Below are 27,115 nucleotides of genomic sequence, written 5' to 3'. Positions count from 1 at the left end.
TGGTGGCCAGGGGCTGCAGGAGCCGCGCAGGAGCTGCACCAGCTTGGCCTGAGAGGGGCTCTGCTACTGGGTGCAGAACTGGACAGGAGAGAGCAGCTGTGCGAGGAGCCGTGTGTTGTGTATGGGGCTGATAAAGGAGCAGATATTATTGACAAAGCCTAGAAACCTAAGAGTGGAAAAATTGAAGACGTGATTTTTTTCTGTTTTAGGCAAGCAGAGCTATTTGATGGCTTGGTTGTAGAGAATATAAACTACCTGGGCTTTCAGCCTGTACTTTAGACCCCAAGCATATTTTAATAAACACATAAATAGATAGATAAATAAATAAAAAGTTCCAAGTCCAAACAAAACTTTATATGCATAGTTGTTTTTCACTCCCATTTCTTTGCTGGTAAAAGCATTCTTTTAATCAGTATTTTGTGCTTACAATGTATTTTTCATTCACAGAATACAAAGCAGTTCACAAAGTGGGGTATCAAAACACCTCAGGTCCTGCTAGAACAACACGGATTTGGCACAAGCATCACTGTGGGGATGAGGACGCAGATCCAGGTGTGTTGGCAGCCCAGTCACTGCTTCCTGCTTCCCTTTATCTGATCAATTCAGCTTCTGGTTGCTCTCGATAGAGTCCCAAATACATCCCTTCAAACTTTGGCAGCCAGATGCCGGCTGGTCTGCTAAGACTACAATATATTCTTGACCAGGAACGTGTATGTCAGTTGTAATAACATAAATTATTGAAGCGGCCTTCTAGCATTTGTGTCATTAACAGTCTGCAAATAATTCTGTTAACATCCTCTTTCCTCTTGTCAGGAGTTTTCAACTTATCTATTAAAAATGGAAGCAGAGAAAAACTAAATTTTTGAAAAAAAAATATCTAATGAGGGCTAACTTTTAAATATGATTTTAAAAATTGCAAATAGCTATAATTTAAACAATACTACATATGAAGTACGTATGCTTTCCATCCATTAACATTTGACAGCAATGCAGTGTAATTCTACCGTAAATTATTCTAAAGACTTTTTCATGTTTATAGCATAAAAGTAGTGCTCACATAACAGTTAAATTTTCAACCCAATCAATGTTAGGTTGGGTTGCTTTAGTCACTGTTCGAACGACTGTTAACAGAGATCGCTGCTTTTATTTTATAAAGGGATGTTTCAGTACATGCTGCAATTCAAAACAAGTAATACAACATGTGATGCTTACTTTAAACAAAGATGACAACAGAAACAATGAATCTAGACGAGAGTACGGGTCCAAATACGGATGCTTTCTCTCAACAAAAACAAACAGAAGTGCTAGCGCAATTCACAGGGAATCAACCTTTTTTCCAGGTCTCACTCAGGAGGTGGCAGCTCTTGCAGCAAAGTTTCGTGTTGCATTTGGGCAGTTATTCTGTGGTGCTGATGCAGAAGGTGATTCACCAAATCCTTCCTGTTACATGAAAGCTTCCCACTGAAGTCTTCTATTCAAATATTGATTAGGTTTGCAAATACTTTAGTTTATGAGATTAGGTATAATATACCCCCCTGAGGTGGTAAAATCGTACAGCCACTTAACAAATCAGCACTAGGTGGGAAGACAAGATAAAAATCTATACACCATCCTCTAATGACACTGAGTGTAACACCCTGTTTGACAACCTCTTTCCTATGCCATTTCTCTGCTGAGGGTGCCACATTTCAGATTTCCCAGTCCCTACCTGCTCTTTCAAGAGTTCTGATTCTAATTGCTCCATAAATTCTAATTCTGCCACAATTCCCACAAGAAAAAATAAATCATGACTTTAAAGAATAACTTGCTTAACAATATTTTCTGTGGCTCTGAAACCCGCAATAGCATATTTGACCACTCCAGGCGTCAGTGTATTTGTTTTCACAGCCATTGTCAGATACGTGAATGCTATCATTTTATTTTGCTTAGAATGAAAAAAAAAAAGAAAAAAGAGAGAGAGATGAGAGATTAAGAGACAAAATGAATTGTTGAGATGTCCCAGGAAGTTGGCATAAGACGGAATCTTAGTTCAAGGCTCCGCTAATCTGTCAGCCCTAACCGTTAAAACAATCCTCAGCATTAAAGCATTTGCCCTCTAATAAGCTCACAATAATTGGCAAGCAGGGAGAAATATCACATCTTTGCTTCCATTCTACGAGGCACGGAAAGTTTGCACTAAATGAGGAGCTGAGATATGGAATAACAGAGCAAAGCTACAACAAGAACATAAATCAGGTACAAGAATAAGACAGGTACAGCAGCACTTACTTCCAGAGAAAACAATGAGAAATGTTGAGCAATTATCTACAGCAAACACAGGAACAGCTCCGAAAGGTCATAAACCTGAAATCACCAGCACTTGTAAACATTTACCTGTCAGTGGGTTTGGAGATTTTCTCCCTTATGCTAAAGAAAGGAAACATTTTTAGAAGTAGCATAACTGTGTAATAATTCAAGATAAACATTAACATTTTAATTGAAAGCATGGACTTTTTAACTTACTCTACTGCTGAAAATTTATATCCTGAGATACAGTTAGCCATTGAATTTATGGTGGCTTAGTTCAAATAATTTAATTACGCCTTAAAAATATAAACAGCCTGAAGATGCTGTTAAAAAGGCAGTTAAGAGTGTTTTCCAAATTACATCTTCAAATTTCATAATTATCCTTTATTGCCAAGCTATTCTTTTCTTAAAACAGCTAGAAAAAGGCTGTCGGTCACGAATCGGCTGGCAATACAATACCGCACTCCAGACAGGTCCATCATCTGGGGTGTTTCTTGAAACAAAAAATGCTCTGCAACTCCAGTATATGTCAACACTCTTTCCATTACGCATTTACTACTGTACTACTACTACTTTGAAAGCTGCCTGGAGCAGGGGCCAGGACCTCCCTCCTGCTTTGCAGCTCCTAGCAGAGTAAAGCCTGATCCTGCATGACTGCAGTGTACATTCAGGCTAACCACTGTGGGGATGCTTCCCATGTCGGAGAGTGTTTTCCAATCCAGGCCACTGTCCATCCGATAATAATACTATGTTAATGAAAACATGCTGAGTTCCAAGCCTAAGGCATCTCCAAGCATGCCACCAGAATCACCTAGGAAATTTATAACTCACAGACATCTTAGAGGACTGGAGAATACTATGGTACTTTACCTCCTGCCATGGCAGATGCCCATCCCAGACCTTACTGACCCCATTGCTCTTGGTGAGTGCATTGGGGTAGCTTTGTTTCTGCTGTTACTCCACCCAATCCAAAAGATGCCAACAGGGAATAATAGTGTCACTCTGTTTACTCTTACGTGCCTTGGTAGCTTCCAAAGGACTCCAGAAAGAGTGCACGTAAGGCTGGGAGACAAGAAAGAGAGCCCCTTTCTTTTCTGGATGGAGATTCATAACTGTGCTTAATTCCCAGATAGTAAAAGTTTATATAACATTAGGCTCAAAAGCATGAATTGTTTGCTAAGAGCCTGTTTAACAGAAGGAGAACACAAACCAAATGTTCAAGAAGCACATCTGACGTCAGCAACATTTATTGGTGGGAATGCTGCTGGATACACACGCGTGTTAAAAACAAGACGCTAATCTCTCTCTCTTTCTGTATGTCACCTAATTTAAGATCAAAAGTGGTAGGAGCATTATTTTCTTTCTATCATGACGTGAAATGTCCTGTCTCTCTTCCCTTTTGTCCTCAGGGGCACAATTACACACCCAACAAAATAAGCAGCAAACCCAGGTCACCAAGAAAATTAAATAAAATTCCAGCACAATTACAGCAGGCTTACTGTGCTAGCTATTATAGTCATTATATGGCTGGATAATCACAAGATTCAAAATGCTACCTGGAGGAAGAATAGCTGTAACTGTCCCTTTATGAATGATCTGTGTAACTTCAGAAAGAACAAGAGTGGCAATTCATACTGGTTTTATCTGAGCACAGCATCAGGAAGTCCATTTTGCTGATGCAAAACTCTTGCCTATGGGACATCCTAGGGCATACCTAGACTGACAAAATAAATAATGCACAGGTGAGGTTGTGGAAAAATGTACTGGACGCTCCATTTGCAGGGAATGGTGATAGTTTCTACAAGACACAGTAGGAAGACAGAGTAGGATGACAAGAAAGAAGTGGAAGAATGATTTTAAAGGAAGAAGGTTGAAGAAGCAATCAGGCAATAATTAAGCAAAGTTCTAGGACGATAATTGTTCTTCCTCTAGGCTAATTTGTATGATGGGAATATGGTGAGATGATTGCATTAGTGAAGTTAAGGTCAATTCTTTTAATAGCTTAAAAAGCTAATTTGATTTTTAAATAAATAATTAAAAAAAAAAAGAGTTGGGCACTATTTTTAAAGGGCAGACTGTTCAATGCAGCTCTTTGAAAATGCAAACTGTCCATAGGTATCTTTCCTAATTCATAAGAGTGAAAACTAAGAAGCACCTCATAACTTTATTTGACTTTAAATTAAAAACTCCTTGGAATCCAGTCTCTTTTCGCAGGTGACAAGTGGTGGGACTCAAGGTTTCAGGTTGCACCAGGGGAGGTTTAGATTAGATATTAGGAAGAATTTTTTCACAGAGTGTGATCAAGCATTGGAACAGGTGGCCCAGGGAAGCAACTGAGTCTCCATTCCTGGAAGCATTTAAGAGACGTGTGAACATGGCACTAAGGGACATGATTTAGTGATGGGATGCAGTAGGTCAAGTTTACGGTTGGACTTGATGATCTTGGATGTCTTTTCCAACGTAGATGATTCTATGATTCATTCTTAGCAAACCCTCATTCTCTGATCCTATTTTACATTGATACAAACTGTGAAAGGAGTAATGGATCTGTTACTTTCAGGAACCATTTCTGTTGATAAAGTTAGTTGAAAAACTGTGATTTTGTATTCTTTTAAATTGTATTTCTTTTAGTAGCAATGAATGAAGGGGAAATGAGAAAGACTTAGAGAAGGACACAGAGGCTTCCTCAAAAAAATAAAAAACCACAAAAAACAGGCGGGGTGGAATTAGATGATCTTTAAGGTCCCTTCCAACCCAAACCATTCTGTGATTCTACGAAATATACTAATGAAAGAACCCTGCCCTGCTCCTATACAGGAAGGAGATGAGGAGCATAAGCTGCTGATTAAATACACATGAATAAGCCGTAGCGTGCTGTGGCAGCAGCGATGGGGCATCCTGACTTCTGCATTTGACCCAGGCCTGTTCTGAACAGTTTTATTGCTCCTGAACAAGATGACCTGTTGAAGAAGTGTCTTGGTGGAGGGAACGATTACTCTTTGTTACTCTATGTCCCACTGTTGTTGCCATAGTGAGTCAAACTGGGTTACTCTGAAAACTGAAAATAAATGATACTGTTTTCCATTTTAAGGAGTTAAGAGTCAGATCTCGATCTCAGCTAAAATGGTACCAATCTAGCATAACTTTAAGGGGTTAGATTAACTCTTTAGTAACTTTAGCAGGGTTGTAATACATTCCAGAGCAATTCCAATGAAGTACACCCAATTTATCCTGCTTTAAATGAGGCCCCATTTCAAATAGGTGCATAAGCATTGCCTAACTTTAAACACATTGATGAAGCCTCCAAAATCTACTAGGCTCATGCCTTAGACGTGCCAGTGAGAAATAGCCAAACCGTATCGAGTTGCCACTATGTACACTTTATTGCTTGCTGTTGAGACACTTTGCGATAATTAGAGTTCTGGTGGGATACCAGGAATTTATATGGCACTTCACAACTTGTGTTTTTATAGTATTTTCACCATTTCCACTCAGGAATCAAAACTCATCTTTACTTATTCTGTAGGTGCTATGATGAATGGGAACTTAAAGGCCATGTTTGTCTGAAATCCCCATTTCAAAACCCTGCCTTTGCCAACCATGCATTTTGTAACCAGGAAGCGTAGTTAAAGGGTTCATGTTTCAAATTGCGCTTTCATAGAGACTTTACATCCAAAGATTATTGTAAACGTTTTGTTCTACTGCACAGCAACAAAATCTGATCTTTTCTGTCAAAGCCCTTCAAAATCATACAAGCCTAGTTAGCAACACTTACTGGCTGAGCTGGAATTTGCTGATACGACAAAGAATGTTGTGGCAGAAGATAACTCATTTTCTTACAGTAGAAGAACTAGAAACTGCACAGCATATGTGGATTTATGAGCAATACAATTCAAAGTATATGTGTTCTCAGGATACCCACAAACCACTCCTTCCTTGGGAGGTAAAAGGAAAAGGCCTCCAAGTGATAAAACATGCACATTTGCCAGGGGGAGCACTGCATCTCTGTGAAGGCGGTAGACACTGTGTAACTGTTAACTTCTATCCACTGCAATTATATCTGCTCCTGGATAACGTCGTTCTGTGCAGGCTGACATGGGTAGCCGAACCCCTGGCCTGCTACCAGGCCCTCCAGGAGAATTTTGTGTCAGCACCAGCAAAGAAAGAACAAACACCAAGAATCAGAAGAAAATTAAAAAAAAAAAAAAAAAAGTTCCCCCAAACCCACAACGACTCAAGGAGACTTAATATATCCTAATCCTCTTTAATGACTAAAATGCACACCAAGTCTGATTTCAATTAAAACATAGTTTCTTTGTTGCATTCCAAATCATAGCTGAAAATAGATTTCTTTTCTCTGCTATCCCTGGCCCTGTCACAGCAGGGTAATGTCAAGTAAAGGTCTAGCTGAGAAAATACACCAAAATACAAAGGAACTTATCCTCTGGCTTTTCCTGCCATTATTAATGGTTTATAATAAAACCCTAAACAAAAGTCAGCCATTGCACTTGTGGTTTTTCCATCCCAACTAAAACAGAGCTCCTTTTTTTTCCACCTCTTTCATTATAATTTTACATTAGTGATACAGTATTTCTAAAAACTTTTTTTTTTTTTAAGAAGAGAAATAAAGTTAGATCGTACCTCATTTTTAAAAGTGGAATCATCATCATTTTGGCTCCCATGCCATTATTTTTAAATTCAGAAATATCTAAATCTGACACTAAAACTTAGACCTTGCTCCCACCAAAATCCTCAGCAAAACTTCAACTGACTTCAGTAAACATTGATGAAGACCCCATGTTTGTAAAAGATAAGCAGGGGCTAATTGCTCATCCAGCAGAATCCAAGCCTCCAAACACACACTTCAACACCACATTCTATGTCCCATTTAGCAACTTCTGAACAAATTTAATTCCTCTGACAGCACGTTACAAGCTGCATATAGGCTAATGTGGATAAGTGCACTCCTAATGTACAGATATAGCTCTGCTAATGGAGTTTTGTCGTGGTGGAAGGGAACGGTGCCTTACTCTGCTCACTCTGGCTAATCATGTCAAATCATTTGAGAGCTCTAAGAAATAAGCAAAAAGCAACAAGGATTTCATATCAAAAGTAGACTGGAATTTAAGCAATTTGGTTCAATGCCCAGCACTGCAGTTCAGCAAATGACTCAACTTCCCTGCCTCCATTCTCATTTGTAAAATGACATTAACCACACTTACAGTCAAAACAAGTGAGGCTGACAGAGAAAGTGTTTGGAGTGAAAGCTGCCTTTATTTTAAGTTTTTGCAGCCTCTAGCAATACGTGGCTCTAAATCTGGTTGGGATTCTAGAAACCTTTTCCAATACTTGAACATACTAAAATATCATAAATAGCAAACAAAATCATGGCTGCTGCACACAAGTGAGCAGACAATCAATTTAAAAGCAGGGCTTTAAAATCAGCTGAAAATTGCTCCAAATTCACTGCAGTATAAATACCTAATTGCTGAGCATATATCTACAAAACCTGAAACACCATAGCTTGACCTATTTATATGTCCATAACTAATTCATCTTCAGAAAATAATGTGGCCACACAACCACCTTCATCTTTATTTAATTCATCATAGATGGTCATACATGTTACTTCTTTCAAATTGGCTTGAGACCTAATTAGTGCATTCCGCTATCACAAAAATGAAGCAATCTGAGTACTGGGGGTTCTGTTTTTTTGTTGTTGATCTTTTTTTTTTTATTATTATTATTTTGTAGAAAAGGTGTAATTGAGTCATCAGAGCTACACTGATTAACATACTCTTAAGACTGGATCTTAGGACAACAAACACAAAATTTGATACTTCCTCAATCTTTTGTCAACAAAGGTCACTCTCAAAATGTTACAATAGACAACCTTCCCTCAAGTCGCTCAGAAGTTTGTCATCTCCATTTTGCCTTTCCTTTTCACCACAACTCCATCTGGTAAATATGCATTGAGCCATGCCTGCATCTCTTTCAAAAGCCAGAGAACTAATGCAGCTGCTATTAAGTATGATTTTTAAATCACTCCCTGCTTTTCTCCTCTAATTGTAGTTATTCCAAATACCACCACATAATTAAAGAGGTCTTTTCAAAAAGAAAAGCTATGCAGTCCCTTTTACCCTTGGAAGGAAAAGCAACCTTACAGACCTATCAGTATTCTTCTGCTGCACAGAGCAACTAAATTAACAAGGAGAATTAAATGCAGAGCCAATTACAACATTTAAAAAACTTCTTCTATTCCCTTGTCTACATTCAACCAGAAAAACAAGTCCCCATGAAATCAGATCGTAGGTGTTTTTATGAGTTTCCTGGACACTATGTGAAAGGTTCACCTCTGCACAATTTCTCATTTTAACAACAAAAATCTAACCTCAGTGGTTAAAAAAATAAAATACTGTTTTGCCAAAAGCAGGACATCCATGTTCTGCTCTTTATAGTAGTGACAGCCTTGCACAGCACAGCTGATACTAATGAATGTCCTTGAGTAAATTATACAACTACTGAAAGGTAGGACCACAAATGTAAAAGAGACAAATAGGTACTAGAATGTCCTCAATAAGCAAAAATACACTCAGAGACTCCAGACTCCTCACTGCTTCCAGTACCCATAGCTACCCTATGTTTACAAGCCCATCTAGAAACAGGACTGTAAGAGTTCGGCCAGACAAGCCTGTCCCTGCAGCATGATCCCCTGTTCACCAACAGCTTCTGCACTGGTAATCACTCCAGAAAAACTCTCCCTGGCTGTCTTCTTCTTAGCAGCTTCTAATGCACAAGTGTGCGAAAAGAATTAATTGTGAAAGGGTTCAAAAGGCAACAGTATGACTAAGTGAAGACATCCTAAATATCTCCCGCAGTGCTGTGGCCCGAGCACCAACAAGACTGTTATCTTTTCTAGCAGTCTCATTCCTTGCTGCTTCAGGCCTTAGCTTGCAATGATGTTGTTCTTCTATTTCCATCCCTACATCACTCCAAGAGCCTTCAGATGAGTGTAGAACTGTACAATGGTCACAAATACTCATGGCTGCTCCAGGTATGCTGCCCTCCCATGGGGGAACAGGGCTGCTCACTTCAGGAAGGGAAGCAGCTCCAACTTAACTCCTTACTTTTTCACAGGCTTACATGGCAAAAATAACTTTGTCACTGCTTTCTACAGATTGCCATTTTGTACTTGTACGGTTCTTCACCCAAGCCTTTCACATCTACAACCACATTCTGATGGTTTAAAATTGACAAGTATTTGGAGAAGTGAGAATGTGATGTGTTCTGGCACCATCCACCTTCACTTCACGTAAAGGAGAGAGCTGATCCCAGCCCTAGTAATTAGGGAGATGCAGCATTTAGTCATGTGTCTCCTGGGAACAGCACATTTAATTCAAGGCTCTGGCAGAGTTGGTTGGGTGTAGGCTGGGCATTTTGAGAGCAGTACTTGCCCATTTCCTCTAGGCAGTGACGGAGGTCATGCAGCCCCAACTTGCTCCTTCGCTAAATGTGGTCATCTAGGCTGCACACTCCCCAGAAAGGAGTGTGAATACACATGCTTCTCTTACCCTGAGAAAGGACTTCCTTCAACTTAATGCTGCTTTCCTTTGGTAAGGCTCCCATTCATCAAATGCATCCCACTTATCTTTCATTTTCTTGATTAAATGTTTTACTCGATAAAATTTGCAAACTGCCTCTCTAAAAACATTCCAAGTAAGAGAACAATAGACAGACAAATGAAGACCTAATGTTTCTTCCTTGATGCCTGGCTTGTTTCTAATGTTCCCAGAATATTGTTTTTAAGGAAATCAAAAAAGAAAAAAAAAATCATCAGGTTAAAAAAAAAACCTCTGTTGTATTCTTTAAATGCTAACTTCTTTTAGAGCAAGTTTTCAAAGCTGTGTGTGGGTGGAGAAGCTATAAATAACGACATTTGTGCATGTTCCTTCTGTGCAAGACACAGAAAATGTGCTCTGCATCAGCACAGAAAGATGCTGCTGTGCTCTGCGTGAGGCTTCTCAAGGCTGGTGGGTAGATTTTTTCTTTTGCAATTACGCTGCTGGTGTTGCTGTTTGTGAGCCTTTTCTCCAACACTCAGAAAACATACCTGGCACTTAGCTGTAGCACAATGAATTAACAATGCAACTAATTGATGTCAGTCTCCTATCAAGGGTAATATGCAGAAATACAGAACTATTTTCTTACCTAGAGCAGCTAGAAGATTTTGGTTGTTACTGTCTGTAGCACTGGTTTGAACAGATTTCACTCCTCTTATGGCTTTTCTTAGTGGCTACTTAACTTTCCCCAGGTCCCCATTTCTTGTCCCACATTTGTCCTCTCAGACCAATTTTGCAGGGCACAACCACCAGATCAGCCAAGGTTGGGCCCAGCTACGCTCTTAGGTCTGGCTGCCTCAGGCTGTTCGCTTAGACACAGTCAGAGTTTTCTGAAAGAACACCCTGGGCCTCTCTCAGCTCAAGAGGATGGGAAGAAAAATGTGCCAGGCAGAACGGGCATTGAAGCAAAGGCAACCTGAAAAGCTACTAATTTTTTACTCAAGCAATCTCCCATCTTCCACTGCTGTTGTTTCCACCACTTCAGCATGCGCCTTGGAGCTCTCTCAAGAAGAGAAACACCTGAACACCATGTCTGGCCCAAACCCAGGGTCTTCCTCACATGCACTGAAGTAGGATTAGAACATCCCAGAAGCAAAGGACTGAGCTCAGTTGCTGCTGCAAGTGCAGATTCCTGAAGCTTAAACAAGAACCAGCAACACAGACAGAGAAATCACAGGTCTCATGATGATCACAAACCCTAATGGCATAGACACAGCACCAGAAGCTCAAGTCCTCCTGCACGTCATCCCCCAGAGCCAGAGAGCCAGCTGATCCACAGAGGAGAGAGCTCTAAAGAAACAGTTAACAGTGCTCAGACTACGCTACGACCAAACATACTAGGGGCTTTTTCAATTCCTCAATAAATTCTTCAGCATCTTGCCCCCCCCCCAATAACTCTGTATTTGACCTCTCTGGCATCAGAACAGAAAATCAGCACTTGCAGTCCTGATAGTAAATAGAGACACCTGCAGGGCCCAGCTGATTTGGATTTATGATAGGCAGTTATGATTTAGACCTCCAAGGTGTTGACAGTTGTTGTTATTAACTGCTAACATCACAGCTAATTGCCCAGTGCTGATTTTCATGTTTGTGAGGGAAAGCATCTGATCCTGAAGAGATTATTATTATTATTATTATTATTTTTAAGAGTAGCCCTCTATGGCTTGTGAAGCAGATTCCTTGCATATATTTACTTAATTTATTTTTTTCTCAGTGGGACTGTCCAAAATGTAAAATGTCGCTAAAGAAATACAGCACGTACACAGGAGGGACCAAAGGAGCGTCATGAACTCTTTAGAAAAGTACATTAGCCTCAAGTATGTAAATAGAGCAGTTGATTTTTAACTCTGCCAGTGACAGATATGCCTAAAGGCTTCAAGAGAGGAAACAAAACAAAACTATGGGAGGACACATTTACTACATGTTTTTCAGCTCCAGCTGTAACCAGAGCACAGCTGTTAGCATAGGCAGAAGTGGAATAGTGTAATGGTAAGCAGGGTTAGGCACCTACCTTGGGTAACAATTCCTCATCTATTCCATAGGAAAGGAACAACCTACATGACTAGCTCCTAATTTCAGTGCTCTGGGTCACTGTTTGGACCTGCTACTAACCTGGACTGCACTGCTAATTTAGACATGGATTAAGATGGTAACGCCGACAGCTTGATAGTATCAACCCACCTGAACTGTTACTAAATAAGATGTTTAAAGTGAATTAGCAAATAGAAAGGACTGATAAAGCAAAGATGAGCTTTACAACAGAGCAGTCTTTAATGCAAGCACTATGCTCCAGGCCTAATGTTGACAATCCTCACTGTGCTGAGTTGTCTGCTTCGCCATGGAGAAAACTGCTGATTGACCAGAATATTAAATAAAGCGCTGCTTAGGTTACTGTTGGGAGCAGACGATTTAATCATCTTCATTTAACAAGGCTTATAATCCCAGCACAGACAAATCTAGTAAGAGAACAAACTCCAACTGGGATAAATGGGTCTTGGTACATAGTGTCACCTCAGTAATGGAAAAACTATGCAAGATGGTACAGCACTGCAGCAGCCTCAAACACCCCTGCCAGGGTCAGAGCCCCCTGGGGCTGGGTATTGTGCCAGCACATAGGAGAATACCTTTCCTCCGTGGGGCTCTGACCTGATTTGAAACTTGAGGCAAAATATGAGTACAAACAAGAAGCGCTCTGAATACCAGGAGTGGCTATTCTCCATCCTGGCAGTTCCCAACTATCAGAGACTTTTCTAAGATCACTTGTTTGTCTTTTAAGCAATTAACCTAACTCCTCAAACGTTTTCTCTCCCAGTTTGAGATATTTCTGTTTGTCAGGCTGTGTCCAGAGTAGAAAGGATGGCAGCACAAGGCTGCCTTTGGGGGTTGGCCTCCTGGCAGGGCTTTTCTACCACAGGGTCCCGCTCGGGGACTCACACTGGCACCACAGCATCCCTTCTGCTCACACCGCCTGTCGGTCAGTCACTGCTCAGGCCAACCAGCTGCATGTGACACATGGTCTCCCCGAACAGAGAAGTCACAGCTCGGTGCTGCAAATAAGCGGGGAAAGGGCTGAGTTGCCGAGATGTGTGAGAAGTTTGGCATGTGGCATACAGGCTCCATGCTGAGCCAAACACTCAGTGTGAAAGACACAACAGAACTGAAAAAATAAAAAGCTCAGGACATTTGCATTGCTGTGTAACCTACCCATAACCATATGGCTGATTTCTTCTAAAGGTCACAGCAGAAACGGATCTTACGAGGGTTTTGAAGGGTGAAGGGCCAACGACCTTACAGACTGATCAAAGGAGGCTGCAGATAATGGCAATGAGGAGCTGTTTGTGGGGAGGCAAACAAATGGATGCTGAGCCCTAAGTCCCCTGGCAGACTGGTTGAGATGATGCAAAAATAAACTGAGATTTATGTGCAAGCAGGATAAGACTTATGAAAAGCTCTTTCAGCAAGGAACAACCTTGAACTGTTGAGGAGAGAAAAGACACTTGAAGGACTCCAGATGTGAGAGTCATGGGCAGAGCAAAGCACAAAAGTGGTTGGCGACTTCCCATGACCAACTTTTTTAATGAAAAATTCACCTTCCTCACGAATGAAGTTTTCTGTGAAAAAACTCCTTCCTTTCTTTTTTTGGGGGGGAGTTTTGTAGCTCCCAGAATATGGCATCCCCTCACCCTGAACGTATTGCTCTTCTGGTTTCCTGACACCACATAACACTTTGAAAAACCTGGGGAGGCAAGCAAGCACAAGCAACCCCCCAATTACATTCTGATTTTTTTTAAGTTACTTTTTGCTATAGAGGGAAAAAAAAAAAAAAGGGAAAAAGTGATTTTTGTTTTTTCCTAACTTTTCATGCTGGTTTAGGAAGGAAACTATCTCAAGGTCAAAATGTTTTGTGTGGCTGGAGCCAAAAATAAAAGTAATTTTCTCCATCCCTCAACGCACGTCCCCCATCCAAAAAACTCCAAAAGGCAGGAAGAAGAAACAAGGGAAGAACTGTCAGACCAACAGGAGGAGAAATATAAAAGACCAGGGGACGGGCCTGAAATATGTTTGTTTTACACGGTTTTTATGTTTGAAGGACATTTTTGTTAAAAAGGGAATCATAGCATAAAAGAAAGTTTATAGATGTAATAGTATACAGGAGTTCAGACCAACCAGCTCTAAATGTGCCTGGGGGTCACCCCAGCCTAGACAATGGCTTCCAGAACTGCAATCCAAAAATTACAACTTTAAAAAACATACAAGAGCCTTTGTTGTAAGAGCTCCCTGTGAAGAATATGAAACAAAAGTAGTTGCTTAGAAGTCTCCTGTGAGCTAAAGTATTGTGTTCAGCCTTAGACAGTGCACAAGCTGTCTTCCAAGGACAGAAATACCAGAACCTTTCAGTCAAGTTGGTCGGGTAGGGATGCTACTGAAGGTACAGCCAACAGGAGCACAGAACACAGTTACATGGAGCAGAGCTAGAAAAAGCAGTTTCTGACATCGGATGAGGTAGAGCTGCTAGAAGTAGTGAGAGGTAGCGGGAATGACCGGCCTGGAGAGGAGCAGCTAGCAGAAACAGGTCATGGTGCCAGATCAGCTCAACCTAAATTGGGCCTCGCTACACAGTAAGACATAATAATCTCAAATTGTGAGTGCAGGTCATTGCCAGAGGCAGAAAGTAACCAGCTGGCTGAGCAGCTGCCCCATGCAGGAAAACACTGTGAAATTGTTACAGCTATACTTCAGCAACTAGCTATCATTATCCTCTTTGTTTGGCTAGTTGTTTTCTAACTTTAATGAAAATACCTATTGTTGGCCATCAGTCAAGAGCAATATGAAAGAGGAATGATCACTGTGTGACTGGCAGAATCATGAAAAGGCTGGGAGATCATGTGAGGAGGTAATTGGGAGGAAAGATCACGGGAAAAAAATGAAGTAGAAAAGAAAGACTATTTTAGACTCCTAAACCAATGCCCAAAATAGCATATTTATTTCTTAGCACAACAGACCCATATTTCATTTTTACATAGTCCAAATAAATCCCATAAGACATTCTCTTAAGGGGTAAAACTGGAATAGCAATGACTTTGAAGGTTTAGAGCAAGGATTTGTGCATCAGACATCCTGACATGAGGAGTTCTAGCCATGAAGGTTTCAGTGACCTTTGGCAAGTCGCTTAACATCAACCTTTCAGAAGACCCATAATCCTGAGATGAAAGAAACCACAACAAGCAAGAAGTACTACTGTTATTGTTACTTCTTAAAGTTGCAGGGGGAAAAGCCTTCTAGCATTCCAGCTTATGTTTATTCAGAGACCTTATTTTTCTCTGTACTCTTAGTGACAATTACTCATTCTAGCAATTGCTTTCAAAAAATATATATTTCTGGAGAAAACTATTTTTCTTCCTTCACCACTACGGCCCTACTATTTTTGTAGGCCTAATCAGTAACAGACGAGCCTGATTCTTTCTCCCTCTTTGCCATAACAATGGGAGCCAACGATGCCTTTCAAAAACAATAAACTAAACATCGTATTTTCAGGGATGCTGACATGCAAACAATCCTGGTATAGAACTAAACAATGAGGATATGCCATATAAGGCGGATGATTCTGCTTGAGCTTAACAACAGCAAGTTTTAGCACTTTGCCTAGGACTGACTTCTCAAGTTTGCTGCAAAGCGAACCCTGGGTCAGACACGCACTGAATGGCCTGGCATGGTGGCTAGAAGTGCTCAGTACCACACAGGATTGGTCTCTCTCCTACATCCTAATTCATCTCACCCAACACCAGGTAATATCAAACTGAAGGACCTCCCCTGGAGAGCCTACTTTCTCATTATTTCCCCTGACAGAAAGAGTATCCAGGGTACAATTCAGATCTTAGACTGAGTCATTCTCTGAAGATGCCAGTGTCTCTCCACTGACTATAAAAGGAGACTATGCATTAGGCTCCTGACTTGGATGATTCAGTTACATTCTTAAAGACAGGGAGGATAAATCCAGACCACGGAGAGCTGCCTCTACCTCCTGAGAACTAACTGTATTGTTATATCTTCTTTTCCATTTCTTCATACAACAAGTTGCATCCTCTTCATTCACTATGAGGTAGATTCAAAGCCTGGAGGAGTCAGCAGGATTTCCAAGAGTTTCTGGAAGGCCTTCTTAGAGATTCCTAAACTCTTAGTAAGAACCCAAACTTTTCCAGTTCAGAAAGCAGCAAAACAGACCATTTGTAAGAACCGTGTCTTAAAGGACAGACAGTATCCTAAACAAGAAAAACAGTTTTGGGGGCACAAACGATTATTTTTTTCAGTTCCTCTTCTCACTTAAGTAGGTTCAGAGATCAAGCTGGCTGGTTCAGATTTCTTCAGATCCTATTTCCCAAGACAGCTGTGGAGCTCATTAAAGTGTTCTCGCACTGCTCTTACATCAATACTAAGTAAACTTCAGTTAGTAACTGAAGCTGGCCCCTGAAGTTTGATATCCCTAGCGCTTCTGCTCTGTGTGGAAATTAAAAAGTGATCATTATTATTTTTTAATCAGTGACTCCTCAAAAGCACAAAGAACAATTGTCTGCTTGGCTTAATAACTATATAGAGTAAGAAAGATAAAAGGTTGATTCCAGATAATTTCAAGTTACACTTTAAAAACAAATTTTGCAGAGGATACAGTACTGTTAATCAACAAGCCTTAAGGAATTTCCTGAAAAAATATCATTAAATGAAAATGTAATGACTTAACCCATATTTCTTTGTGAAAACTTTTGGCACAAAAAGCATAGGATAATACCGATATATATTTAAAAAGTGTTGTCAGAAGTTCAGAACAGAGCTCACTCTCTCATGTGAGTTTGAATTATTTAAAGCAATTAACTTATTGGGCTGGTATCCTAAGACATCTCTGAGGTGTTCTTACACGAGACACTGATCACTGGTTAGAGGGTACAAGTATGACTACCAGAACAGAAACACAAAGCCTTGTGTTATTTAAATGGTCATGCCATTATTAATTCATTTCATAGGATCTGCAGGACACTAATCAGCACCACTTCACTTTCAAATCAGTGACAGTGTTGGTTACTTGTCAGCCCTCTTCGGAAGATATGTGGGGCCACAAACCTCTTCATTGCCTGGACTTGCGCTCACACTGCCTGAAAAGGTGCCAGTGGCTTTGGCAGGAACAAAAGAATGGAATGAAAATTGCTCTAAAGAAGCAGTTGCCAAGATGTTTTATTGCATGGTCTGTGACAAAAAGGGGATGGAAACAAACAAAAATCGTTTTACTACAGACTTACTGTTGTTTACAGCATAAATAATACAGCAGACAAACACCAAGAAAGAGGCTGTTGAGGATGTGATGTGGGTTTGTAAGCATGTGCACATCTTAAGTTAGCCCTTTAGAGATATGTAGGTAAATTTTACTGTGATCTACCAAATTCTGTGGTGAGATATTTATATTAGATAATAAACTAGGTGTGGACACTTTAGCCTCAACAATTATCTGGAAGGGCAAGGTTCATAAAAGCAAAATTATTTATCTCTTGGTCTTGGATGACAAAAGATCATTTTCAATTCTGTCACTTCCCACTGGGACAAGGTTGCCAGGTAGTTTTACCAGTATTGACTCCTGAGTTCCTTTTTTCATTAATTTTTTGGTACGGTACAACCAGAGTTCAACCTCTACTCACCATCAGGTACCACTGCAACCTTATGGGTTGTAAGATTACATATACCTTGTAAGCTCAGAGAAAGTACAGCAGTAATACTTTGACAATTCAAACATTTGAGTGACAAACTAAGTGCATGACATTAGTTGATAAATTTACCAAAGGGGCTGTGAAAATTCTCTAGGATGCTTCTAATGTTTTAATTATTTATCTGTCAGGGGTAGTAATTTACAAGCTTAATCTGCTCAGATGGTGCAGAGAGCAGTGATGTGTTTTTGCAGGATGCTGTGGCTGAAGTCATATGGCAGTAAATATAATCTTGACTTGATTCTAATGTTCTTTTTACTTTGCTCTTGTTTACAAATAAATCTCTTGTTTTACAAGGATCAGTGAAGGTACTTACTGTAAACAAAGCATAAAAGGAGATATATAGTCTGATTTCTTCCGTCTTTGAAACAAACTGTGACAAGATAGAAAACTACAAAATTTTGGAGAAGTCATCGCCTTGAAGTGATCAAAACAACTGATTGTCTGCATGCATATGTGGGGGATGTACGGACCCAATCCTCTAAAATCTTCTGTGAAAGCTAAATGAATCATGAACTGCCACAAACATCCCAGCATTCTTCTGCAAATGGACTATGTAGATCACACGCATCACATGAAGTATTCACTGTTTTTGGACAGTGTATGGAGGCAGATAGATGTTGGCAGGACATTTTTCTCCATACAAGTGGAGCAGGGCAGGAACAGGGAATGATCTGTTTTCTCGGCCAGTAAAAGCCAGACATGTTACAAGTTAAAGTGCTTGGTTATGAAGAGAGACAGCCTTTTCTCTGCAATACTTCGCAGTCTCCCACAACAATGGCAGCTGGTAAATGTAATGATATCAGTGTGGCCACATGGCCTTTTTATCCATCACCAGAGGCAGATAACCACACAGGGAAACTAAAGCTATGCTCATTAACGTCTCTGGGCATGAAGCCAACAGGACACAGATCCACAAATTTAGAGAAACCCAGATGAACCTGGTGCTGGTCTAGCTTGACCTTTTTTTATAACAAGAGGGATTTGACACATCACCGTAACTGGTGTGGCAACAGTCCTAGCTTTCCTAGTAAACTGGTACCCGCTTGCTAATAAGGGTTTATTAGTGATAGACATCCTGCAGCTTACTGCGAGTCTTCACCTGGCATGAGATGCATGTTCCATTTTTCCATGCAGAGACACCACCCCAGCTAACTCAAGACATTGTACAAAGCCAGGAAACACCACCAGTGCAGACAGGACCTCTACATCCACCTATTTTCCAGCTCCTCCTTTACAGGCAACCATCACAACCAAAGTGAAGCAAGAAGGAAGCAGCACCAGCAATGAGAGAAGCACATGAATCTGTAGAGAATAAGGTTGGCTGTGGCAGGCAGGGTGTTGGTGTCTGTGCATACACAGATGGGTGGAAAGACCAAGAACTTCCACGAGAAGGAATGATGCCTGCAGAATAAGAGCAGCAGTTTGACTATTCCACCATCAAAGTGCTTTAAAATACCAACTTCAAGGCATGCACAGACCATTTCAATAATGCATCTGATAGGTCTCCATTTTCCTTCTACTTTAATAGGTATGCTTTGGGCTTTACAGCTTCATTTGAATGAGTTTATGAAGTGAGAGAATTCAGACAAAATTCTTGCCTATATTAAACCAAGGGGATAGGGAAAGGCAATGGAGTGAAGAACAATGCTATAAACTTACTACAGTTATTTCTAAGGCTGTTCAATAACATCTGCTTATGGTACAACACTCATTGTGCCTTGCTGTTTTACACTGTTGGTGTTCAAGAGTGCAAAGGGAACATATTAAAATGGAGAGACACATGCCAAGGCAGACAGGGTAAATCAAGATGTAACAGGGCAAAGCAGGCAAAATTGGAGACAACATTAGAACAATTTCAATTTTCAACAGAAATTGAAATGGTGTAAATTTACTGGTAATAGTCTGGAAAAGCAGAAGACCCAGAGCAGAGAGGGACAAAAAGAAAAAGCTACCATAAATGGGCTAGAGCATCTACAGCAATTACAGAATAACAGTATGAATGTCAAAGGGATTTTTTTCCTCCCTTGTAAGACAGAATCTCAGCACCTCCTCCCACAGCTGTGTTAAGGGATCAAACAGCACAGCTCTTCCCTATCTGAAATGATAGAGAACTTCTGAAAAACAAGAGAAGCAATGAAGTATTTTACACAGTTGGCAATCCAACATTTTTTATAACGATCCTAAATACTTTCGGTATTAAAAGAGTTCCTTGTCAGTTTATGCCTGTGTAGAGCCTCATAACAGCCCACAAATTGTCTTATCTGCTATTTCTATTGTGTGAATGGTGCTCCATTTCCTGTGAAGGCTGCAAAAGCAGTTTCACTCCATTTATTTTCTTTCCTTCTTTAAAATGCTGTATGTTCATAACTCATAGTTCTTAGTACACCATTACGTACCTTTGTTCACATGTGCAAACTGATATCATTGTATTAACATATAAATTTAACAGCAAATAATCTTGGAAAATGTCTGATGGTGTGAGGTAGCGATTACTTTAATGACATTTTATAGCATAACATTTCTTATACTTGTAACTTGGCAATCCACAGTGTTTATTTAAACTATTTTTTTCTATGGCACAACTATTTTGGTTACAACCTTACTGTACAGATGCATTCTTTCTCAGAATAGAAATCACTTTTGTTTCTTTTAATTTATCATTTTCAATGTTTTCAGGTTTTGTCCAGTTCAAACTGAAACCAAATTACAGTCAAAAGGATTTCCTTGTCGGTGGGAGATTATCTCAGAACATTGCCCTGACCTGCTAGCAATGCATGCAGTGTGTACTCTGGCCTTGCAAATGGTGTAGAAGATATCAAGAATGAAGTGAACGAGCCCCTTCTAATGCAGAATACCCTTAAATCCAGTCCAAAGGACACACGTGGACTACATAAATCTTTCATCCAGCTACCCCGTTTTGCAAGACTTATGGAAACTTGACATTGCATGAGTAAGTATTTGAACCTTCTGTCAAGTCTAATTAGAGTAGTTAAGTGAAAAATAATTGATCTCTCAGGATCCAAAAGGATCTGTTCTTGGAGATCTGTCTTTACTAAAAACTATTAATGCAGTTAAGCATAGAGCAAGAGCATGCAAAATAATCCTGGAATCTGTCCTAGATACATGAAACATAACAAAACCAGTCCCTGTTCACATCTGCTTTTAAGACAAGATTGATGCAGAACAGCTGACATGAAGAGAACGGTAGAGATGAACAAGTTGAGTGAGTGTAAGGTCTGAGATCATCTTCCACTTGAATTTTCACTGCATTGGCCAGCCCTGGAGAGGGTGAGCCATGGGACATGTGCAGTGATAAGCTTAAATTCGGAGCTGGGTGGAAAGGGAAGAGGAGCTCTTCCTTTGAGAAACTGCACTGTATCGTTGCCTGTCTAGAAGACAGACAGCAAATTCTAACAAACTCAGGACTCTCAGGATTTGTTCTCCCACACACCTTTTTCTTTTTTTGATTTGAACCAGGAAGAAACTAGTTAAAAGTTATTAAATACTGATACGGCAGATGTTACTTTGGCTAGCAGACAACTTACTAGTAGACAGCTTCACCTGCCAGCTGATAGCTATTTAAAAAAGCAAGCATAATAGGAACTGCACAACAGATACATAGGAGGTGATTACTTTCAAAACAAAACCAAATCAACAACAACAAAAAAACCCCACAAACCAAAAAGCATACTCAGATATCTTCCTCCTCCTCATGGAATCTACAGTTCATATTTCTGTTTAGCTGCTAATTTCATTTATGTGTTACAAAGCATTCGTTTTGAATAGTACAGATGTTTAGTGAACAGAATGATTCATCTCTTCCTCTCTACTTTCTAAGTAGGACAAAGGGATGTAAGTGTGTGCTGGGACAGAAATGTCTGTCATTAAGCTGTTGTTTCCCAGATAATAACTACCCATTAAGAGAAAAATTTGGAAAGATTGCTGCCAACAGAACTCACACAGAGTGATGCTTTCTAAATCGATTGGAATCCAGCGACTCTTACTGCTTTTTTTCCTTTCACCAGAAGTCAGATTACACACAAAAGACCTGTACTTTTTGAAAACCAGTGACACAGTCTCGTTGCCTTGCATTAAGTGGGAAGTAAAAGTTTGAATGTGTTTCTCGAATGAACCTCATAAGCACTGCTACTGATTTCAAAAGATGGAAAAGAAAGCTTTGGGGTGGAGGTATTGAACAAAAGCGTCAATCACCCTAGGGGATGAAGAATACATAAGCTAATATGGATTCCTATTGACATTATATACCACAGTTGGAAAAAAATGTAAAAATACCATAATTTACAATACCCCGTTTTTTAAGATTTTAACCCCCAAATTGTATTAAGATAATACATCAAAGTTGAGAAAATTTGCAGAGCATTCTAGCTGAATTCCAAGTATGTGCTCTATTTAATATATGGCTTATGAATTTCATTACCATGCAGTACGTTTGCTGGTACATAATGAAAGTGAAGTTGCTTAAATTAAGCATCTGTTACATTAAATCTCAGTTTTAATTATATATATGGCATGAATACTTGTGTGGTTTCATGGGAAAAAATGAGCAGGTATAAATTCTAGCAAACTTCTCAAGTCTGCCAAAGAAATGGTCACACGTATTTGTGAAGGATATCTACAGCCACAGTTCTGTGTTGGTGCACTTCAACTATGGCACTAACAGGACCACAACCGTACACATGTTGCATACAAGTGGCCTGTCCCCCTTCCTTGCTGGTTCACGTCTATTTTGCCTGTGACAGCTTTGTCGCTCCATCTCTACCTCATGTTTCACTGGGAGGAAGGCACTGACATAAAGAACCCCAGGGACATTAGAACGCTCCATAAACACGATTAGAGCGTTCAGCCTCTTCATTTAAAGCAAGTACCATATTGCCACCAACATCTGTTTCAGGCTGTACAGGGGCCCATAAACAAACCACACCCTGAGGAATGAGCAGAGTCCTGTAACATCTGTTGATTGTGTTTGCATATTTAGCAGCTACGAAAATGGCATCTCATTCTTACTGTCAGTTACACTGTTGTGGTGGTACTCAAAAGGATTCCTTTTTGACAGAAATGTTATTTCCCTGGAGCCTGAATTCTGAGAGGCAAGCCTGTACCGTAAGAACTGTGTTTTTGTGAGCTGGGCTATGTACATTGGAGTGTGCACTTCATTTGAGCCAGCAAACTCATAGCACAGGTACCTGCCCTCCACAAATGGCCATAATGCAAAGATCATCTAAGCACCGCCACTAAAAGGTCTGTATCTGTATTGCCTCCACACAGGAGGATGAAATATACCATGGTTCAATTGCTTTTTACACTTGAAATCCTTCTTTTTCTAGTAAATGCTGTTTTCTCAAGAACAGCAGAGTACCTACAGCTAATTGCTGACTTGTGACAAATGAACCACTGAAAAGTGTCGCATTCCCACGGGGAATGGATTGATCAATAATCAGTGGACTGACTGATGACTTCAATGTGAAACTGAGAGGTACTGAAAGGTGCATTAGTATTTCAGCATGGTTCTAGCACAGGCAGAGCTGTGCATGAAATCTTGGTTGTGGCAATATCCTCCAGATAAGGCACCAAACAATCTTTATGTCTGCAAATAAAAGACCATTCTTTACCTCCTTTAGTAATGGCATTACCTGTTGAACATCCTGCTGGAAAACACAGAGTTGCAGCCTTTGATGTAGCCGGACCTTTCGGTGTTGCCAGATGCTCTCTAGGCGCCGCTGGTGATGCAGGACTTCATGTACCACATCCAACACCTGGTGAACAGCCTTGGAGTAGTTTGCAGTAGCAGTAAGGGATTCAGAGTTCCCAGGGCTCAAGGGACGCTGTAGGACATCCAACAAGGCTTTCCCATCCTGGCTCACCTGAGCGAAGAAACACATCTACTTCACTGCGCTGGTACTGAAACACCCAAGAGCTGACAAAGAACAGTCTAGCTGATTCTTTTTCCCCCATATGTTTTCCTTTAGTCAAAAAGGAAGAAAGACCTCATAACGTCTCTTTTTGACTTGTACTTGCACATGCAGCGCCTGCCTTCACTTCCTGGTGGGCCTGCTGTGCCACTCAGCAGGAGCACAGATACTGTGCTGCTGGGGCTGCATGGAACCAGAGATCCCAAGGCTGTGTTATGTTCCGACACTCGGGCACCAAACACTCTTGACGTGCACTAGCTGATGACAGGTGGCATTTGCAATAGCAGGCCTATTTTTTGTGAGGAGGTGGCATTTTAAGAAAACCACAGATGGCAGAGTTATATTCTGTACGGTATGGGAGAGTCCTTTCTTCGTAGGATTACTAAGTATGAATATACATTCAGAAGTGTGACATTCTGATTCTGTACTTCATTCAGTGACAGTGAAAAATAAATTAGTATATGGTAGTGATTCTTCTCTTCCTCAGGATAGCTCAGAGGCATCTATAGCCTCCATTTTCAATGGCCGACAAAGTTTATTGGCAAATGGAAAGCCTTCTGCATGTATGTAACCTTTTTTATGCATATTAAAGCACATTCTCAGATGCAAAGGCATTGGGGAATTAAAAAGTTGAATGCCGGCTATTTTTTTCTGGAATGTTTCTGGAGCATTTTCATATTGCAGGAGCAAAATGAAAAGTGGAACCACAAAAAAAAAATCCTAACATTCTTAATAAGTGCATGCACACGTTAATTCTCTAAAAATGTTTTTGAAATATTTTTCAGCTGCAGAGTACAACGTTAGAATATTTTGTTCAACAGAAACACTAAATAAGGACATTATTGGAATCCGTTATTTTCCCAAGTCCACTTTCCTCCTTTCCCTCTGAAACAAACTACAATGACATGACAAGATTTTCAGAAAACTGTTTTCATTTCTACGTAGTCATAATCACCAACCTTGCTAGAGAATGGTTTAAAGAACATTTTCCATCCAGGTTGAATTTTGAGCATTATCAGTCAAAGTTAAAACATTTCTCAAGGATTTTCAAGTCTCACTTATCTCTGTATTATAAATTGCTTGTTCAAATATAGCAAATACCCATTAATCCCAAACTGAGTCTTTTGGCAAGCCATGCCACATCGCAGCCTGTTACAGCAGCATATGTCTGGTGCAATTGCAGAGAAATGAAGAGAGCCTTTGTGATTTATACTGGAAAAACTCGGAGTCAAGTCTCATCATACTAGGTAGCTACTAGGTGGGCTTAGGCAGATCCTTGGGGATTTTTTTTTAAATATTCAGGGTAACTTGGAATTAGATCAGGAAGTAAATGGAGAGTCCATAGGGAGAGGCTTTCTGTACTCAAATTCAGTTGCTGCTGAGGACCAGCTGGAACAATTTGCACATGCTGAAGCCTGCTGGGGCCACAGAGGGAAGAGTCGCACTCGCCAGCAGCAGTGCACAGTGGAGATGCTGGAGATTTTAGCAGGGCACACCGAGGCACAGGTGTTACCTTAGCAACTTTATGGAGGTGGCAATAGCTGCTAGGCAGGAAGAAGCAGCATCCATACAGGGAAGCAGACAAGGCATATGACATGCTATTGTATCTGGGAGAAGATAATCAGCTACAATCTAATCACTGGGAACAGGAAACCATGGCCATGCACACAACTGGGAGCAGCTTCTTAGACCTGGAACTCACTCTTTTCACTGGCTAAATTCACCATGTGAATTCACTACTGTCCTGGTACTGGCTTTTGGGTTTACAGTTGGTCCATATCTGTCCCTGGCTGGCGTTACAGCAACTTTTGTGTATGCACCTGCTTCATCCAAAACTGAGACAGGATGTTCTCCCAGACTCACAGCATGAGGAGGAGGAGGAAGAGAGACAAGTGCATTTCTGCATTCTCTCTGACTCCTTTCTTCTTCTATAGGATTTAGGCTTTTATCTGTTCCATGAGGTATTTGTTCCTGTTGTCTGTCTAAAAAGCCTCAGAGATTACAAGTTATGATTCTTCCCTGATGGGCATAGCCTTCCAGTCATTCTCTGCACAGGTAGAGATAAATGCCAGACACCAGGTGCTTGAGTTGTCCTGCTAGTAATCATTAACACAAATTAGAGGCTATTAGAAATGTTCTCCTGCTCTCCAACTTAACAGGCTTGTCCTGTCATGCTGAATGAAATGTACAATAAATACATGGCAAGCAGCACGGTGACAAACAGATAACCAGTGGTGTTCGATATTTGCAAAGATACATACATATTCCAGGACTTCATGTCTTTTACAGCTCTGAAGTTCTTTGGTTTAAAAAGTTTCTTTCCTGGAAGTATTTTTGTTGTGAATATTACTGCATTCCCAATCAATGGGCACAGAAGATTTGTGCTCTTAGAGTTCAGCAATGCACAATTTACAGAAAAGAACAGCTTCACAAATGGAGGAGCTACCTGCTGTGTTCTTCCAGTCATTTCCATGTTCTTTGAATTGCAAAAAATAAAACACAAAATCTCTTTTCATGTGAATCTTCTGAATTTTTCAGGGACTGTGCAAGGTCACAAACATCAACAACTCAGTTTAGTTGCATCACTTACGTTTTTAAAAAGTGCTGCAAAAGTCTTAACATTAATGGATCTACACCCAGCATAACTTGCAGCCCCAGTGATGTCTAAGTGCCAGTGCTGTTTGTCAAAGCAAATTTGACCATTTCTTTCTTATTTTGAAAAGTACAGAATTGCCTGGACTCTCTGGAAAGGTTTAACTCATCATGTGAGATGTACATACTCCTGTCATTTGGTGATATTCCTGCATTTTGACTTCATGATGGGAAAAGGGATAGGGTGTGCTGTATGCAAATGCTTCTGTAAGACATTGCATGTCCTTGGGTTAACCCTAAAAGCTAGATTTTATTGTGCTAATGCAATAATCTCCATGGAAGTTGTATGCATAACTAGTGGATAAGCTATGATCCGTAAACATCCTATATATTGGGTCAGCAATACCTCCAAAGCCTTGCCACTGACTAGACTAATGGTGCCATCTGTGAGACAGCTACAATTTACACTAGGAAAAAAAATGGGTCTTTAGAGCAAATATATCATGTCTCTGGGAACAGACGGTAAAATTCAGTTAATACAGTTAATCAAGTCACACTGAACAAGAGTCTTACCATCAACATAGCTCAAACCTGACTGAAGAGAACCTTTTTGGTGTTACCAGCAGGGTAGAAGAGGATTGCTTAGCTGTGGATTGCATATCAGACCCATGGTCTCTGCCTTCACTATTTTTGAGCTTCACTCATGGTCAATAAAGAAAAGAAGCAAACAATTACGGCTATAACCATGCTAAGATGGAAAAAAAGATTTTTTTTTCTAAAATTCCTTGGGCATTTCTTCTTGGGTTCCTGCAGAGTACGTGAAACGCTTCATTTTTCTCTGCATTAGAACAGAAGAGGCCCCTACATCCAGATTTAGATGTTTATTTCATGCAACGTGCATTCCATTTCAAATATCTTACAATTACAGAAGTAAAAA

At 40.3% G+C, this 27,115-nt stretch overlaps 1 protein-coding gene across 29 annotated transcripts in view; it reads right to left on the bottom strand.

Moving 5' to 3' along the window:
- KALRN (kalirin RhoGEF kinase) overlaps positions 1-27,115 on the bottom strand; it is a 502,153-nt gene that overhangs the window by 232,426 nt on the left and 242,612 nt on the right. For all 29 annotated transcript variants that reach the window (XR_014586048.1, XR_014586049.1, XR_014586050.1 and 26 more), the window contains one exon: positions 23,308-23,538. Coding sequence is in view for 24 of the 29 variants with exons in the window: in XM_083841888.1 (XP_083698014.1) it covers positions 23,308-23,538 (231 nt within the window). In the remaining 5 variants the exon portion in view is untranslated. The remainder of the gene's footprint in view (positions 1-23,307; positions 23,539-27,115) is intronic.

Source organism: Anser anser, assembly GCF_964211835.1.
Source record: "Anser anser genome assembly, chromosome: 6".
NCBI lineage: Eukaryota > Metazoa > Chordata > Aves > Anseriformes > Anatidae > Anser > Anser anser.
The sequence above is the reverse complement of the archived record's forward strand: the minus strand, read 5'-3'. Positions and strand labels throughout refer to the sequence as shown.